Genomic DNA, 20,782 nt, shown 5'->3' on the forward strand with positions numbered 1-20,782 from the left:
TCTCAATATATACGCAAACACACGCGTTTTAAATATTTTGCTCACAGCTGTACAAAATAATTATTTTTTATTAATTCAACGACCATCCATTACTACTGAGTTTTATTGCTACCACTCTTCACATAGCGTCTCCTCGTCTTCGTGTATTTGATAGAGTGCTTCCCAGCTTACCTGCTCGTTCGTCAATCATGCAGATCCGTTCTACCACAAGGTATATTTTTGTATATCTTGAACATCTTACCCCCTGATTAAAATGTCGACCGGGTTATCATTTGTATTAACATACGACCACAGTAACGTGAACTCATGAACCTTACTTACACGGTTGGCTACAAATGGTCTCCAACGCATTGCATTCGCCGCGATCCGCGCTAATACCACCTTGGACTCACTCCAACAATAAGTATTTGTAACGCTAATTCGTAACGCCGGAACATTTTACCGCAGACCTCAATTTGACTAACATGTAATGTATATGAGAAAATATTTTGCATTGAGGGTAAAAAGTTCATGTGTTACCAAAAAATCTCTGACCGTTTTAAGGAAATAGATAGGTATGCAAACATAATATTTTTGGGTTATACCACTTAATTGTATTTTAAATCTGAAAAACATGAAATTTGTAATTAAAAAAAATATGGTTAAAAACTGGATGACGGGGGGAACACCCAGGATTGCTAATGCTAAGCGCACTCATATACTATCATTCTGAGATATTACACATCAAAAAACGCAATGTAATGTATATATACTTATTTATACATATAACTAATACATCAGCTGCAGTGTAATAATAATATATATATATATTTATTTATTTATTTAATTTATTATTTAATATGTATAATAATATGATATGTAATATATTTAATATACCTATTACTATGATAATGTCATTTGAAAAAAATTCAAAATATAGTAAAAAAAATAGTTCGCATCAAATAGGTACGCATAAAATATAATAACGTCATACGTGGCTTTTAAACAACATTGGTGCATAAATAAGTACCTACGATAAAACACCGCGAAACGGAAGTTACGAATTTAAAAATGCTCGATTTATTCCAACGAAATAATAGACACAAAACACTCCTTGGAATAATACGATAGAAATTATAGAATAAAATAATTAGGGAATGTAGATTCAATAAGCAATTTTAAGTTAATACTACCTATATATTATAATACATTTAGGTACTTAACAGAGACTAAAGTCTAAATATTCTCTAGATAATATAATGAAGTTTAATAACAGAAATGGAACAATAGACCTTATATAGGTCTAACACTCTAACAATTTCGATTTAAAATAATTATTCTGGTTCTCTACTCATACTTTGTTTGTGTAAATATATGAATTATACCTATCTGTACTAGGCTATTAAACATTCACATTATCAATTACACAAAATGTACCAAATTAAATATTTTAATCAGCAATTATTTTAAATTCCTGTCCGAAATATTAACTATTTTAATTGATAATCTTACATTCTTACTTCACACTCACTGCGTTTGTTTTGAAATATTCGTGAATAATAAGTAATAAGTAAATAATTGTACATCAGATTTACTTAATTACTAATTTATAATATATATACATTATAAACACCCTCCATTATAGGAGTAGGTAATGCGATTAGTAAACGTTATTAAGAAACATTGTATACACACATTACACAGTCACATCTTAACTTTTGAACTGAATCAATAACACAACGAAAATTACACAACCATATTATTCGATTAGGTACTATAATTTAAAGGCTAAACCTGCAATTACTATAGTCAACTATTAGTTATAAATGATTATAACTTATAAAGTTATAAGGAATGCACATTTGTAAATTTTCAATTGAATATTATTTCTAAGAAATGTATAAATGTATGTAAATAATAATTATGTAAAATTTCAGATAATTAAAATTTATATTTTTGCATCAAAAGAAAATTGGTACATATAAATTTGTACAAGTACGTTGACTTCATTGTAAATAATTATTTTTCTTTAACATATATAATCTGTTTTAGAAACTCAGCGTAGCGAATGAATGTACATATTGTATTAACAATGATGTGTGTTTTTTTTCTTTCATCAACATTTGAGGCAGGAAAAATGCATTGATTTTCGAAATCAGCATTTTTCTGATAGAAAAATGTAGTTGTTGCATTTGGGAGGTCAAAATGCCCCAATAATAGTTTTCAAAAGCGTCTGGGAAAACAAACAAAACAATTAAGGAAAAATTGAGATTTTTACACAGAACCAGTTTATAAAAAAATTGGGTTTGTTATAGTATAGTATAAAAAAAATTACCGTAGATACATGCATATGTTACTGTATGTTTTATTAGCAATTTATATGCAAAATGATATTTTTTCTTTTTGAGCTATTTATAGGCATACGAAAATTACAACGTTCCTCATAAGTTGTTGTAAGTAGAAATTAAAAAAGATTAAGTGTAAATCCACAATAATTGTTTATGAGCGTCTAAAGTTAAAATGTTGACAAAATTCATTAGGTAAAATCGAAAATACGAAAATAGGCAAATTATTTTGAGTTAGAAATTCATAAAAATGTTCTATTTAAATCTAATCTTTTAAAATGTAATACAAGATTCTCCTTAATTTTTTCTACATTTAACATAAAAAAAAAACTTGAGCGAAAATCAAATTAAATTTTACGAGCGTTTGAAGTTAGACTTTGGATATTCATCAGTAAATTAACAAATTATTTTACAACGATTTTCTTATTATGTTGCTGTATTCAAAAACTAATAACCGTAGATACTTGAAATTTATACCAAATGTTTATAAAATTTTAAAAATATTTTCACTCGTTTTGAGCTGTTAACAGACATTTTCGATTTTCAATTTTTTTATTTTTTTTTTTTATATAAATGTCAATTAAATGTTATTCGTTGGGTCAAATGCTTAAGAAATTAATATTATGCACGTTTTTTTAAAACCATTTAAAATTAAAATGTTGACAACATTTATTTAATCAAAATGTACAAATTATTTAATAATAATTAGATTTTATAGCTAATGATTGACAATTTACAGCAAGGTTCTACTTAAGTAGCAAATTCTGTAATCAAAAAATCTAAAAAATATATAAACATATCATAGTTATTGTAAGTTCAAATGTGGACGAAATTACATATTAAATAACCAATAATATCGATTTGAGTTATTTTCTTATAATTTAAGAATATTATTCGTAGGTACCTAATTTGCAAATTATTTTCTGTTAGAAATTCATACAATTTAATTTACACCACTCCAATATACATGAACTCAACGTAAGAAGGTAGGTACTTATTTCAACTTTGTTTTGTTTTGAACATTCTGATGTCCGTATTCAATATTTATAGATAGGTAGTCAATTTATGTATCACATAAATTGAGTACGCATACGGCATTATTGTTGCTAAATTAAATTTAATCAAATTAACATTACTAAAACACATTAAATTGAGTATATTATAAAAACGAAATTGAATTGTACATGGGTATAATATAAATAGCCTTTGGAATAAAGTTGATGTCTATTCTCTATAGGTATAGGCATATTATGACACGCGATCTCTTAACGAACCGAGCAACTATACGTTCCAGTAGAAACGCACATTAATAAATAAAATTTCCATCAAAATCACAATATTGTACCTAACTCACAAAAATATTCAATAAGTACCAAATCGTGAGCGACACAATAATAATATGTGGGTACCAACCAAATTCAATTTACAATTACATAATTTATATTACATCATTATAAATAAAAAAAAAGAATTTCTTTATATTGTATTTAATATAGACAAATTTCTAATTTAAAAAAAAAAATTCCAATGTGTGATAAACTTGTCACCGATTGACTTTGAAAATATTTGATAAAGTATTGTTCTGTGTAAACTTATGTTTTTATGTCAAGTGCAGGGAAAATAGTTTTCATACACTATTTGGCCAAGAGATAATGCTAGCGTAACCTACCTACACATTATTCACATTTTGCGCTAATATTACAACTTTTATACTTTTTTTTTATATAAGTGAACCCGCGGCAACTTAAGCCATTGGGCGGTTTTTACTGTGTGAAAGGGTACTGTAGGTTTTAAACACGTTTACACAGTTTGGCAGATTTTTTAGTGGGCACTCGTAGGTATCTGCCATGCCCGGGTGGGGGATGGCGGCACTTCTCTCCGGACACCGTGATTTGCCCGAAGAAAAATGCCACCCGCGGCCGAGGTTTTGAACAGGCGTCGGCGCGCGTCGTAACCGACGCCTTAGTCCGCCCAGCCACTCCGTCCCCCAACTTTTATACTATGTGTGTGTATAAATAGAAAACTATATTTGAATATAATTATTAAATAATCATTAATAAGTATATTTTTCAGTTTTATTCTATATACGAAATATTTTATTTAATCACAATAAAGTTGTTAAAAATTGTTTAAAAAAACGTGTTGGTTCTCATATTATAATACTATCGTTAAATGTGCCAAACGTAGTTTATTATTTCCAAAACATTTGTAGGTAAATAGGTATAAGATTCTAACGATTTATTCCTAATTTATTTCAAGTTCTTATTACGCAAGGGAGACATCCGTTGTTCAATTACCTACTCGTTTTATTTTTCGTCAAACACTTTATTATATTGTGGTGGCGAAAAAATCCCGGAAGCTGGAAGTGAAACTTCTACATAATAATATTTCTATATTATATGTTTACGAATTTAGTTTTGTTAGTTTCCTTGACGCATTTCCCAACGGTTTTCGAGAACATTTAATAAAATAGTAACCTATTATCGAACGGAAACCGCAAGCACGCAGGCTCCCGTCTTTTTAACGAAACCCTGATCATCATTGTGCGGGCTCTGAATTAAATTATTTTGTGGAAATATGCCATTATAACTATATACGTGTGGGTCACAAGTTAGGTTGAGGCGGCTAATATTGATTTTCTCGAGGACCGACTGCGATTGCGCAAGCACGGCGGCACCGACCGACCTGCCGTGAACTTTTCTTTACCGTAATAATATACGCTTACAATATTGAGTTGTTGGTCTCCGTCATTTAGCTATAGAAGGGGCACTGAAATTAATTTTTTTTAATCCCAAATTTTAACGTATTTTTGTTTTTATTTTACTGAAAAGACTGAAAACATTATTTTATTTTATTTGCACAACACAACAGATCTACAGCATACAAGGTAAGATCCACTAAACGATAAAAACCTTCACTACAGTTCATTGAAATAATCTTTTTGAACGCTTCGAAAACAAAACGAAATAAAATGTAATGCCTCACTGGTTTACATCGGCAACCAGACAGTTGAACATTATAAAAATATATATATTATTATTATAATTAAGTAGGCATAATGTAGTAACTCTATATCTAATAATATTTACTTACTCTATTATATTATTATTATGTTATTGTTTTGCGTATAAGAATGGTGTTCGCGTGTGCCGTTCAAAATATTGTCGCTATGAAACATTATTGGAACGATTTATATTATTTATTTATTTAGGTATACCTATTGTATATGTAATAGAAAATAATAGTCAAGGTATATACATAATATATACAGAGTGATTTTATAACAATCATTTTGTCAGTAACTGTTTATGCGTGTACTGTTTGAATACATTTTTAAGATACATAATAATTATTGGAAATCAATAGAATTTGAAGTACGATTATGGTATGGTTATATGGAGTAAAACAAGGCCACAAGGGTAGGTTCCTGCCCTCAAAAATGTTGTTGCACTACTAAACTGTCCTTATCTAAACTATCTATAATATTATGTAACTCATTAACTAATGGTAATGGTCAGGTATTTTTAAGGATTTTAATCATTAATTAAACACAATTCAATTTCAAATCATTAGTTAGTTGTTACATTAATGTAATTAAAAAAAGTAAAACTTAAAAACATTATATTTTTAACGTTGTGCTATTGTGACTTTAAATTGTTTGAAAAACATGTAGTTTAAAAAGCACATAGACTTACCTAGAAAATGTCTGCTAAGGGATAAAAGAATCACTTCGTATATTAGGTAGGTGTACATACGTATTATACATACTATACAGGTACTGGATATACGTTTTGATAATTATAATGGGAAATATTTTGTACACCAACTGTTCCCAAGCATTGTTTGCACAACAATCATAACATAGTTAGGTATACCTACCAAGCAAATTGTCACAATTTAAATAATTCGGTGTGCCCTAGTTTCACTGCTGTTTGTTTTATCGGCTCACCGCGCGCCTACGCCTACGTGTTTTCAAGGTTTTAACTACGATACACACACGTAGTATATCGTTTGATGTGTGTTTGGATTTGTTAGTATGACTGAACGTTATGGGTCGCGCGTTATGGGGGAAAAAATAGGAAATCGGGTCTCCGGTTGATTATTATGTTTGTCAACTTAATAAAAGAATTAAATTAAATTGATTAAATACCGGTGACAAAGTGTTTTCATCTTCAAGTGATTTAATAATGTGACATTCACATGCGAACCGCTATCGGTATAGGTTTTAAGTATAATTTATTTAAACAATTATAGGTAAGTGAAATAAATATTTTTAAAAGAGAAACAAATCTAAATAATATATTAATGTATCGAATTAAACAGTTACATAATATGTACTAAAATATATAAATATAATCTCAGTAGATAAAGAAATTGTAGGACAAATAGACAGGAACTTGTTTTTTATACAGTTTAGTGTTTACCAATATCAATATGGTTCTACAATAAAAATATGATACCTACCGTACTTACTTTTTTTTATTGGAAACTATTATAATATATTTAATATTCACATAAAAAAAATATATCTGTACCTACTTATATCATTATTATTTTATGTAAAAATGGAAATGGAATACCTGAATAATATATTATATTATGTACCAATCTTTAGAAAGCAAGATGCCTTTAGCACTGTTTTTTAATTACATTTTTGTATGACCCTAAATATAAATATTATTAATCTTGTACTCATTATATTTATAACTGATTTTAATTTGCCACTTTTTTCCAATCTTTCAAATTCACAGTTAGTAAAAACTTTCTTTCATTAAATTTTTTCTTTCATATTTATAATCTAAATCAAATTTCTAGTTATTAGGTACCTATAATTATAGGTATAAAACATATTATAATCAATTACATGATATTTCATAAACTGATACAGACGTTTGAGACGTACAATTATATTTATAATAAAACAAGCATATTAACATTTGTACCTCTATAGTAGGCATTTTCAAAAATATAATTTATTACTCGTGTCGACTTATATCAAACTATTTTTTCCGTATAGGTACAGTTGTCATTCAGTAAACTGAAACTGTTTATTACTACCCGCATTAATACATATCAAAATGTATTAAGCTCAAATTTCGATGACTGGAAAGTAATTATGAAATAACGATAAAATAATAATTCTTTATCTAATTTTTTAATTAGTACTTACCGTAATGTACATTTTTCAAAAATCAAAGTTTATAAATAAAACGGTATCCTATTCATGTTAGTTGGAATTTAATATTTAATTCATTACCCACTCAGTATAAAGTAATGATTACAAATTAAAGTATTAAAGTTTTATATTGCATTAATTAATTTTTAATTAGTTATGTATAATACAGTTAAGTACCTATTAAACCATTTTATAGTAAACAACGAATTACTATGACATTACGTACGAGTCTACATCAACATGACTAGGTATTGTGTAGGTTGTCCGGTTTGCAAAGAGTGGACATTCTACTATAACTATTGATTATTTATTAATATAATAATAATTAAGTTCAGAACACGAGTAAAATAGAAGTGCTAATATTTTTGTACAAATGTAATTATTATGTTAATGCCTAATGATAATTATTTACTAGTGTAAAACATTATTACATTAATTAGTAATCCACATTCATATTACATTATTACCAAATTTTTTTTTTTATTGTTACCCATCTGATAATAATACAGTTATATAAGAATCTGTGATAACATTCTAAAATTTCAATAATTTATATATTTTCTTCATTGTGACATACACAGCTACAGCGGCTATTTTGCCTATTTTGTCATTAGGCCATAATAATTATAAGCGTATTCACACTAAAGGTCTAAAGCACACTATATTAACTAGGCCCTTTCATACCTTTTAAAAATATAATTATATATTTATTTAATGTTGAATTGGAGTTCTTATAACTGTTGTGTTTCCACAAATAATTTAGATGTGCAATACAATTGAAATATTAATACGTTTATAAAAATATTAATTCCATTATTTGTCTTTATTAAAGTTATTCGGTTTATTTATTAATTATCATAATTGGTATCTTCCTTGCTTTTCGAAATCGAACAGTGAATATAAAATAATTGACAGCGATAACGTTATAGTTACAAAAAACAATTGAAAGAGCTGTACAATAATGAAAACAAATACAATTTTTTTGATTAAATATTAATTATAAATATACTTTTAATTTTAAAGGACGAATTTTTCTGGGGACGTATTTAATTGCCTTTTTGATCCCCTTTAATCTACTTCTATTGTGTATTTTTGTCATAATTCCATAAATTTCATTTTTAATTTATTTATGTTAAAAACATTGTTTAATATACCTAGGTATACTTGTTATATACGATAAAGTTAAAATACTAATAGGAATATTCTGAAGAAAAATTTTAATTTATTATAGGTACTTTTATAAATATAAAACACAATTTATTTTTTCAATATCTTGTACCAAATTCAATTCTAGTCTCATTACATGTTTAGTTTCAACTACCTACCTATTGTTTGTTAGATATTTTGATCCAAACGTGTCCAGACTACAGACCTATTTTGTCTGTCATGTACAAGTTAAATACTTAAATATTGTATAATATAAATATACATTTGGACAAGACCCGGTGGTGATTGTATGACAGCAAAATTTCGAAAATGGTATCAGGATTACCTCATTTTCAATACTGAAAATAACAACACATGAAAATTATAAAAATAAAATTTTAATATACATTTAAGAACTTCAAAATTATTGACATTACATTATACATGTTTCGTAAAATTTCGCAGGTCGTGCATGTGCAATGTGTGTATATTATGCACAACGTCAACCCGCATGATTATAATATAATCTGTAATGACCTATAATGTTTGATGCAAAGTACACGACCAACACGCGATTATTATATAAATATTAGTTTATCTAGAATCTTTGGTGGAACTGCTTGGCCAACGGTCTTATACATTTCCATACCATAGTAATAAAAATTAATTTGTGTTTAGGTTTGTACCAGAAAATATTATTTTATCATTAAATAAATTTTAAGTGAAATGTTTCAAACGTTGCTTTTTATGTTTCTTCATTTCTCATTCGTTTGTCAAGAATTATTCTGTGTTATGTGTGTGGAAATTCGTATACATTGATCAAAGATAGGGGAAATGAATTAATTCATAATATATACCTAATTTAAACAATGGTTATAGGTTACCATTGAAGATTTAACGTTGTAGAGCCATGTTATTCGCTGCCCCGGATCTAAGCGTCAGTAATAGTTGTAAAACTTATTGTAATGACAAAATTAAAATAAATTATCTGATTTTAATTCGGAAAAAAAAAATTTAATTTAGCAAAAAAATGTCTTTAGATCGTAAACTTTCAATTTTTAATTTTATTAAGTAATTACAATATTATGATACAATAAAATCCATATTTTCCAGTTTTTAATTACAGTTAAATTTTTTCAGTGTTCCGTTCGATTTATAGACAATATTCTGCCAAGTTAAAATATTTTTTCAGAATTAAATCAGACAACGTAAACTAATATACATTTTGTCAAAACTTTGGGTCGTTTGGGATAAAATTGACGGTAGTAGCGATAGCCTTTAATAGTTATAATATTTTCCTAGTACCAGTAATGAATAATCTAGCCCCTTTTTACGATGAATCTTAAGAAGACATATTTTAAACGGTTTACTGTGTACCTACAGAGTATTTATGCACCCATAACTTATAAGTCACCAGATGGCATAAATATGTTGGTCTCCGTAGAATTGTATTATTCTTCAACTCTTTATAAATAACATTAGATATATCATATATAATATTATATTATACAATATTAGAATTTTAAACTTATTTTCCTTATTTCTTCTTAGTTTATTTTTTGATGAACGCCACCACCACCTGGACGTAGACAAACAAAAGTAATTTTGACTTTTCGAACTATATACGATGACATACAAGTCTAAGTTACGTTTACAAGCTTATTCAATATTATTTTTTCATAAAAATTTATTTTGAACTATACCTTTTTATTTGCGACCCTAACTTGGCTAACTCTACCTACCCCAACCCGAATAATACAGTGTTATTAATGTTGTTTATTACTTCGAATATATCGCGTTTGACTTTTGTCATTACTTATAAGTTATTACTCATTGGCCATTACTTATTAGTTTATTATAGCCTACTGCAGCCGTCATTATACTTTTAAACGTCGTCCCAATAATAATATTGTATTGCCACGAGCACTCTAAACTTTAAAATTTAAATGCTTACAAGTTATAATAATAAGAAAAAACTATATTTTGTTAATATTTGATATTAACAAATAAACATTTTTTAGAAAACATTTCTGCTTCTGATTATGAAATAAAAAATACAGGTTTTTAAAAAATTTAAATAATAATAATTTAATAAAGTTTATAAAAAGACGCCCACACACGATTGTGATTTCCATCTTACCTACGTACAACATGACAAATTTTACTTTGTTATTTTTTATTTAGTTCAAATTGACTTCTTATAAAACTTGAAATTTGAAGGTAAGATTTATATTGGGTATATCATTGAGGCTTTTTTTAATATTTTATTTACGAAACAAGTTATGAGCATTTTAAAAACTGTAAATGTTTGTACTTTTTCAAATAATCATAACTTACTTCAAAATTAAAATATCAATAAAAGCCTCCGAGATGCCCTAGATTATAATCATATTTATTAATCAATTTAATAAGAGGTCAATTTAAACTAATTTAAAAAATGACAAAGTCAAAATTGCTTTTGTCAAATATTTATACTTTGTAAGACGGAGACAACACAGTATGGGTGTGGCGTATTCCTAAGGATGTCAGTGTACTGTTTATTTATCTCTCTGGCCTGCAACATAGACAAAACGCATTCACGCAAAATAATTTTTTTCTGATTTTTCTTAATTTTAGAGTAAAAAGTAAAACAGTAGAAAATAATATTTTTCAGTGTAAGACTATTTATTGACGATTTATCAGTTGTCTGAATATTATCTCGTCTATATTTTAGGTAAAAATAACTCAAATGACTTCGTCAACACAATTTTATTTATTAATATTAAATAAAAACAAAATTCTTGTCTAAAAGGGTAGGACAACCACATATAACAATATTATTATTATTAAAATCAAAAAATAGATTTTTTAGACACATTATTAAGTTGTTTATAAATAATAACTACCTACCTAGGTACCTTATAAAACTAATAACCACTGCAGTACATGTAATAAGACAGTTTTTTTTTCAATTATGACCTGGAAAATTAATGTAGCCACGTTAATGAATTACAGGCGTATCTCAATTATAAATTGTGGATAATATTAGACAATATATCTCCGAGTCGTGTCCCGTGGGTGGATAGCGGACCTCACGACGGGTGTCAAAGACAATAATATTATAGTGCTATAGGTAGGTAGGTATATCATAAATCATAAATCATAATATACTATATACTTATTAGTTATTACTTACAATAAACATTATACGTATAGTACATTAGTACATATCTATATATAGAATCGATAGTCTTATATAAACGATGGACACACCGAAACTTTAGTTTTTGTTACGAATTAGATAAGTTAGTTAGATAGGTAGGTACCGTGCATATTATTTTAATTATACCTATTATCATTCGTTAGATTTTAAACACATCTCCTTTGATATTCAATATAACGAATACGACACTTTTATTTTAATTATTTAACTTAGTTGTTTTTTTTTTTGCCGATCGTGTTGTTTAAAAGGAATTTAATATAATGAATAATTTATTAAAAATAGAATTTTAATTAGGGATATGTTGTATTTGCGTAGTATAAATACCTAATACCTGTCATATCGATAAGTCAAGCAAACACTTTGGAAAAATAAAGCATCATAATTCATTTTATAAATATTTGTGGGTGACTTATTAGTTATTATCTACTGTTGACATAAAATAATCTATTTTTATAACTACGGAAGAGAACCAATTCAATTAAAACAAACAAGGTTATCCTACTACAAATATTTTACCCTAAACACGAAGACTAATGAATCACAATCAAAATGCGAGTCTATAAAAATACAACAAAGTAGGCAATTGAGTAACGTTGTGTACAGTGGGTCACTGTAATGGATATTATGTTAAACTTGAATCCAGTGATAAATTGATATAAAATCATAATACGTTTTGTAGCTACACGAAAAACGATTCTGAGCGAAGATGGTCTGTATCTATATTATAATTTAATTGCTTGAAGTAATTTGTTTTATTAGTAATAATGTAATACAGTAGGTTGAATTCAATTTTTGCCAAAAAACATTGAATATGAAATGTCATTATGTGCGTACAATGTAATAATATACTTTAAAAGTATCTGCAAACAATATTATTTTAATTACAACAAAATAACTAAAATTGTTATTCTTTGTTTAATAAAAAAAATGTTTTCCAAATTTGAACATACTAATTTTTAATACTTAGCTATAAAAATGAATTATTTTATACATTTTTAACTACAAACTTATTTGCAAATTGTCGTAGTTTTGATGAATGTTGTCGTAAAGGTAAAGCTTTATTTATTACCATAGAAACGAATAAAATGTAAAAATTGACAACTAAGTATAGAACATACTAGATATAATATATATTATATACAATTAATGGTTACTCATGAATACATATTTATACATTTTCTTCAAAGCGGAAAATGTCTTGTACCATGCTACGTAGTACATTTATGGCACACGATTACCACACCTACTTATATTTTTATCAAAAATAATTAAAATAAAACGAATAAAAATCGAAAATTTCTTATGCCTTTAAATAGCTTAAAAAGAATCAAATTTAAAAATAATTTAAACATTTTATAGTGCATAGAAAATGCTACTATAAAAATTTTGGTGAAAATTACAAAGTTTCAGTTAAACTAAAAAACAAATCAATTAGTCAAAAACGGTTTTTGTTTATTTTTTAGATTTTTACAATGATATGTATTTTTTTTTTTTAATGTCTGTCATCGCCTTTTAAGAAAGTAAAAGTGCTTATATTTCTTCAACAGTAACTTTTCTGATAGGAAAGTGTATTTAGTTAGTACTTTGAGGGGGTCAAAAGTAAAAATTTTCCAGTAGTTTTCAAAAGCACCGTGAAATGAAAAGAAAAAACGAGAATTTTTACGAAAAATCGATTTTGGTTTTTGGTATACCTAACTCTAAAACAAATGCCCGTAGATACATGACATTTTGACTGAATGTTTATATTAGAATTTTCTATACACCATAACATTTTCAAAATATTACTACTTATTTCAGCTGTTTACGGACATTTTTAGTTTCCAATTTTTTTAGTTTTTTGTTCTATAAATGTCAATAAAATTTTATTTGTTGGGTAAGAAAGCTTGAAAATTTAATGAAAGACTCCTAATATATTGTTTCAGATACAGATGAAAAATATCATAATTTATAAACATAGACTCTATGACATAAGGTATCCCCATTAACTTTGATAATAATTTTAAAATGATAATATTGAGACAATTGGTAAATTATAACTATAGGCATCTAACTAAAAAGTGAAATGTTGAGCTTATACCTGTTTAGTTAGTATTTATATGGTTTACTGACATTGTAATACATGAATACCTAATCTATACACATATACATAATTAGAGCAGAAGTGACAATTACTATAATCCAGGTAAAAGCGTAAAGAGCTCAACATATTTTTTAAATTTAAAATCAAGTATCAAAAGAAATTAATTGGCTAGCATATGCATATAATACAACATAATATTATTATATCAGTTAATGAAACTGTATTTAGGTATAATTACTGCAGAATGTATTATTCTGTTCATGATTGAAGAAGACTATCCATCTTCATTAATTTACTAATTATAATTTTGATTTGAGTTTCGAGAGTCATCGCCTCATCAAGAGCTCATAAACTTTATACTTTATAATCAAAATTAATCCATTTCTTCGGAGAATTGCAACCATGGAAAATATTTTTGTCCCTTAGCGAAAACACCTTCATTCTACACTGTACCAGCTATGTCATAAATATTAAATTCGTAATAATAAATGTTGTCAAATTTAAAATTAAGTAGGTACCAGAATTAAAATTGTAAGCCGATCACCATATCCGAGTCATTATTATCAAGTGCATAAGTTTAAATTTTAATTTGTTTTAATGTTTTCCATGAAATTATTTGACTAGAGATAGATAGTAAAATTAGTATATATAGGCGTATATAGGTATGGTTTTATTTATTCAAGTTATATATTTCTCCGCAATTAATGATTATTAGCATTATGTCACGCGTATGAAATAAAAAATATACAGTATAATATTATACGTATATTTTAAAATGTAATGTAATGATTAGTAATCATATAATGTCTTCAAATATTTTTATTTTTTATGAACATCATATTATAGATTTTCTGAATATTTTTGTGTTGTATATAAATGCATATTTGAAAAATGTTCATGAAATAAATGCATATTATATAGGTATTAACATTTTTACGGGTATATTAGAGTGCATATTTAGGACTCTCGTAACGCATATTTGCATTTTTTTATGAATATATTTCGTGGAATTTTTACGCGCATAAATGATTATTCATTTTTCTTTTACGTTGTTCCGAAAATATATATGACAAAAGTACTATTAAACGGTAATAGTCTGTTTTAGGGTTTAAATATACAAATGGTGATTATTGCTATGTTGCAAAACACAATAATTTTTTATCTATCACACACAAGAAAGAGTTTGAACCTTTTAAATTGTGTTGAAATGTGCACAAAACCTGATTGACATGACGTATGTTATTATGATATTAATAATGTTATCATTTAAATAATATTTTTACAGAGTCGAAAATTTATGCAACTCTGAACGGCTGTAATGCTTGATTATGACAGACGAAAAATGTCAATATGTTTCCAAAACAAATCAGAAATACTGTTTAGTTGCGGCTGCGAAGATTTATGAAAAAAATGTCTTCAACGATGTAACATAATAACAGCCATCAATATTCAAATCATAATAATTTGTTTATTATGATACAAACACTTCGGTGGCAGGGCTATCCGGTGATGATCTCACGACTGTATAAGTACATGTTGAATTTTTCATAGTGTTCTTTTTTTGTTAAACTCTAAACTTGAGCAATACTTATTATATGTATGTAAATACGTAAGACAAAACAAACACTCCAAACTGTGATATATCTCCTATATTTTTGTTACATAAAGCTGCTTAGTCAGTACATTTAGCTATCCAAAAATAACCTTTATATTATTCAAAAAAATTATACTTACGTGCTATGAGCGAGAGCCAATTCTTTTGCCCTCGGCTGATCGACTATTTAGCTATCGTCGGAGCTCATCCCAATTCTTCAAAAAGAAGTTCTTTATACGAGCTACAAAACAACGGATCCAACAATGATGAATACAGTGGAGTCAGTTCAACAGTGTCCAGTAATGATGAAAACTTTTATATTCAGGTATCTATCTACAATAACTTTTGCATCTTAATATCTTATTAATTAATTAATTATTCAAGAAACGCTGTCTGGTGAAATACAGAAATTAAATTACCTATATATGGCAGTTCCATATTGGTACTGCCTACCATCTCGGGTTTATTATATTTTTTTTGTGATAAAATATCAAGTGATACTTTAATAATTATTCAATTAATTTTATTTTAATGCACACTGCTTAAAGAAGAACAGATTAGTCAGATTTTATATGTTTTTTCGACAATTTTATATTGTGTTAAGAAAAACATAAATTGTTTAATTTCAAGAAAAATCAACATTTAAAACTGATAGATTGGGTTACCTACTTGAAAGCTGAAACATTTGGATAATTCTATTATATTTGATTGAAGGTACTGGCCGTTATTCCCGAATTGTATTTTTCCTAAAAGTCCGTAAACTAGAAACCTTTTTTCCCGAATCAAATTCCCGAACAATCTTAATATTTGGTCAGATGGCAGTTATTGCTGATCCTCAGACTTCGACTTTAAAGAATATTTGACGATCTCTTATTCACACTCTTCTTGGTTAGGGACATGATCGTGATCACCCAACGTTAAAATAATTTTTATTTTCAAAAATATTGAACGCAATAATAATAGTTCTCGCTTTGCACAGACTGCATTCTTTCCTACGTAATTTTTAACATTCCCAGTATGTTTTGCCGTTGACTGGTAATTTAGACCATATGTAAATAAAACCCACCCAAAATTCTAATTTTAGCTATGATAATAAAGTAAAATAAAATAATTTTAGTATATAATTCATATTCAAAAACATTTGTTTTTTCAATCTTGATTGAATATAATCCCAGAAAATATCAAAATTTCAAACACAGTTCAATTTCAATATAAATTATAACTTATAAATTTCACAGCTGTTTAATACTTAAATAATGTTGATTATAACAAAAAATGTGCATATTATATAGTATAAAGTCATATTAACTTGATGGTTTGGATAACTATAGAACCCAGAATTACTCCGACGGTATCCAGCAGAAGATCATAAAGATTTTATATTACCAGAAACAATGTCATATTTTTGTCAACCAGAAGGATGTGTTTCCTTCAAGCATAGCCGATCTGAATCGAACAAAGTTACGTCATTTGTATTTACACTAACGGATAAAGATACAAGTTAGTATAAATTAGCTTGAGCCAATTAATAATAATTTTAATACTAATTTTATACATTACATTTTTGTTTGATAAATATTTATTTTTTCCCAATAGCCCGAACTAGATACGGCGTGTGTGTTAATTTTTATAGACGTGTTGGTCAATGTTATACGAATAATTCAAAGAATATCAACATAAATGATGAACAGAGTGCAAAGAAACCACAAAACAATCATTCGTCGGTATTTTTAAGATGGTAATACTTCAAGATAAATAATAAATAAAACGTCAAATTTTTAAAATAAAAATATTGGACACATTTTTACGTGCTCATGATGACTTCTTTAATTTTTGATAAGTTTCTAGTTTATCAAAACTATTTTTACATTATTGAATATATTAATTATAAACTTATTTCTAAGTATGAGCTATTCTATTGCTAACTATCAACTAATTATACTTAGATACTCAACATAATAAATATTAAGTTATAAAATATACATATAATATCCTCAAGCAACTCAAAATTCATTAATTTTGGGTTATGACTACTTTTGAATATTAAAATTTTAGTTCTATAAAATCCAAGAACGTTACATTAAATATCATTTTTTATTTTACCACCAAAAATATGTGTCAGTATTGAATTTATCAATTTTTAGATAATTTTTAAAGCAACATAGCCATTTTTACTTTAAATGGCAATATACTTATATGATATTTCATTCATCCAATTAATCACTAAAATCAAAATTTAAGACTGCCTTAATTCGATTTTTGGCGTTCTTGCGCTCAATAAAAACTAATTTTTGTGTGATATGTTAAGTGAAAAACAACAGTATTTAGTGTAGTGACTTGTGGCAGTATTGCATTTCATAATTTGTGATATTGCAGCCATATTATGAAAAAATAGTATTTTTATCTTGGCAATTATAATAAAACAACTAATATAAAAAGACAAATATTTTGATCCTAAAATATGTATTCATTCTTTTTATAGTCATTCTACAACTTCTTTTGGAAAATCAATGTCTCAAGATCATCCTACAGATCAATCAAACGATAAGGTTACACAAAATATTTCATCACAGCCTGTAAGTGTTCAATTGTTGATTTTATTTTAAATTAAAGTACTTTAAGTTTTTAACATATAATATATTTTTATTCATAGTCAAAAAATTTATAAAAGTTATCTATTTTGGTAAAAAAATGTTCATAACTTAAAGTATATAAATGTTAATACAATTTCCATACCTATAAAAATTGTTAAATTTTGTTGTATATTTCAGGAATCTCAAGATTTATATTCTCTTACATCGTTGTGTCTTCTTTCTCATCATCCTTTATTTTCAAGTTTTCGTACATGTTTGTTTTATTTAAAAAGCCTTATCGATTCTTGCAATAAAAAAATTAATCGTAGCAAAAAAGAAGGACATAAAAGGTATCTACATATTAAAATAACACTTAACGAATGTCCAATTTTCTATTTTATAATAAACGGTTAAACGATTTTGTTCATAGAAAAGAATGTATTTGGAGTTTATTGACTGGATTTTTAACTCAAGCAAATTCTCCGAGGATTATACAATTTATCAAAGAACTTGAAATGTGGATATTACGTTTGCTCAGCACTCCAGTTCCTGTACCAGGAAAGACGAAACTGGAAGTAAGATAAAATGGATAAGAACAAGTCTGAACAACTATCACACGAATTTTTAACTGAACAAATTAAAAAATAATATTTTGCAATTTAATGTTGAAATAAACCACAAATATTTTTAGGTTATTAGCTACTGGTTAGGTCAATTATGGTTTAATTAATTACTATTTATTAGTTAATAATTATTACTTTATTAGTCTTAGGTCTGTGTAAAATTTAAATATTTTTGGTCAACAGAGTTGATCTAGAAGTATCATCATACATTCCCGGAATAAATACTGTATAATTTATAATGTATTTTAATTTTGTACCATCATTATTTTATAATATTTTTCCTAAATTTCTAAATAACTGATTCATATAGGACCTATAACAGTCAATTAGTTTAGGATTTAACCCTACTACACGTACAAAACACAATCTGCAAGATCATTTTTTTAAAACTTTTATTTGGTTTTATATTTGTCTTATATCTAAGACAACTAACTGATCTATATTGATCCAAGCATTTACACTTTAATTGGTTTAGGGAAAATGTATATTTATGCCAGTAATTGTTGTAATTTATATTCGTATAGGTTTATTTGTTTTCACAAAACGAGCGACAGCTACCACTAGCCTTCGCGTTACCCGACCACACGAGATTTTCACTGATTGATTTCCCTTTACATTTACCATTAGAGTTGTTGGGAGTAGATACGTGCCTCTACGTATTAACTATCATATTATTAGAAAGTAAAGTGAGTAAATACGTAATATTTTACTTAATATGTATATTATCTATTCTGATAATTATCGAATACAGTGTATATTACTAATGTTGCTATAAACTTTAGGTCGTCTTCCAATCAAAGGATTATAATGCTCTCACTATGTCCGTAATGGCTTTAGTGGCCCTTATGTATCCCTTGCAATACATGTTTACTGTTATACCATTGCTGCCTACAAGTCTACCAAAATCAGAAATGGTAAAATAATAAAAAAAAGCCTCAATATATTAACATATTATTGCATACATCTATTTGTATAATGAATTGTATGATTAAATCTCTGTTTGTGTAACTTTCAGCTATTTGAGAGTCCTGTGCCTTATGTGGTTGGAGTTCCATCCAGTTTTTTTTTAACAAAACGAGATTTCAGGTTAATTTTGGATAATCTATAACGAACGTGTTGGCATTACAATAAACAATCTTTTGTGTTTCAGATTTCCGAAAGACGTTTGGATAGTAGATTTGGATTCGAATAAAATAACACCGCCAATAGTTGTTAATCGAGAAGATGCTATACCACAGTTACCCAAGTCTGAATCGTTAACTTTGAAAAATAATTTGAAATCTGTAATTATCATCAACAATTTAAAACAAATTAAATTGTGAATATAATAATTCATTCTTGTTTAATTTGCATTAAAATAGGCTTTAAATGGACTTTCGCGAATAAATATTAACAATAAAGCAACAAGTAGTTTTCCGGAAAATGAAGTTATGTCAACGACGAGGCCTCCAATGGAATTTTCGAGTACAGGAGAAGACATCTCAAAAAGAAAAATGGAAAACTTTCAATCAAGAAGTAATGTCATAAACACTGATAACAGAACAAATCGAGGAAATGAAATAAGGTAATAACAATATTTATTCATAAGAGTGAATTCTGCTGTCCAAGCTGCAGACATGCTTATAGAGCATCTGCTATCAATATAAATTCTTTAATAATTGTATACTCCTAATATTTTTAACATTATTTTATATTTTAAAAACATTGTTTTTATTTTCATAATCAAAACCATTGACTTTGAAAATCTCATTTGCTAAATGCATCATTCCGTACAGATTGTCTCCACTCCCTGTTAATAACTTTATTTTCTAATTAAGTCTTTTCAGATCAGATTTTTGAAAACGATTCCTGTTATTAGATTAATGTAATGGTCACATTTGTAATTACTTTTTATTCAATGGCTGTACAATGTTAGCAAATAAATAATTTAAAATTATTCTAATATATGTTGATTTAATAATTTCTTAGTAAAACCAGACTTATAAATTGGTAATCTTAAATAGTTGTAAAGTATACGACAATGTATTATGTGTAGGTAGGTAACGACTAAACTACACCAAAAAA

General features: G+C 26.9%; 1 protein-coding gene across 8 annotated transcripts in view; it reads left to right on the forward strand.

Moving 5' to 3' along the window:
* The first annotated feature begins 5,053 nt into the window (after positions 1 to 5,053).
* The window catches only part of LOC132933748 (MAP kinase-activating death domain protein), a 38,095-nt gene continuing 22,366 nt past the window's right edge, over positions 5,054 to 20,782 (forward strand). For 7 of the 8 annotated variants that reach the window (XM_061000029.1, XM_061000022.1, XM_061000024.1 and 4 more), the window contains exons 1-12: positions 5,054 to 5,211; positions 15,214 to 15,847; positions 16,854 to 17,022; positions 17,119 to 17,260; positions 18,005 to 18,098; positions 18,294 to 18,445; positions 18,526 to 18,670; positions 19,243 to 19,404; positions 19,501 to 19,632; positions 19,734 to 19,804; positions 19,869 to 20,001; positions 20,080 to 20,282. In XM_061000029.1, coding sequence (XP_060856012.1) covers positions 15,668 to 15,847; positions 16,854 to 17,022; positions 17,119 to 17,260; positions 18,005 to 18,098; positions 18,294 to 18,445; positions 18,526 to 18,670; positions 19,243 to 19,404; positions 19,501 to 19,632; positions 19,734 to 19,804; positions 19,869 to 20,001; positions 20,080 to 20,282 — 1,583 coding nt within the window. In that variant the 5' untranslated portion in view covers positions 5,054 to 5,211; positions 15,214 to 15,667. Of the gene's footprint in view, positions 5,212 to 6,397; positions 6,579 to 15,213; positions 15,848 to 16,853; positions 17,023 to 17,118; positions 17,261 to 18,004; positions 18,099 to 18,293; positions 18,446 to 18,525; positions 18,671 to 19,242; positions 19,405 to 19,500; positions 19,633 to 19,733; positions 19,805 to 19,868; positions 20,002 to 20,079; positions 20,283 to 20,782 lie in introns of those variants that run through there. The other variant, XM_061000023.1, reaches the window with a different exon arrangement.

Source organism: Metopolophium dirhodum, chromosome 1, assembly GCF_019925205.1.
Source record: "Metopolophium dirhodum isolate CAU chromosome 1, ASM1992520v1, whole genome shotgun sequence".
NCBI classification, from domain to species: domain Eukaryota; kingdom Metazoa; phylum Arthropoda; class Insecta; order Hemiptera; family Aphididae; genus Metopolophium; species Metopolophium dirhodum.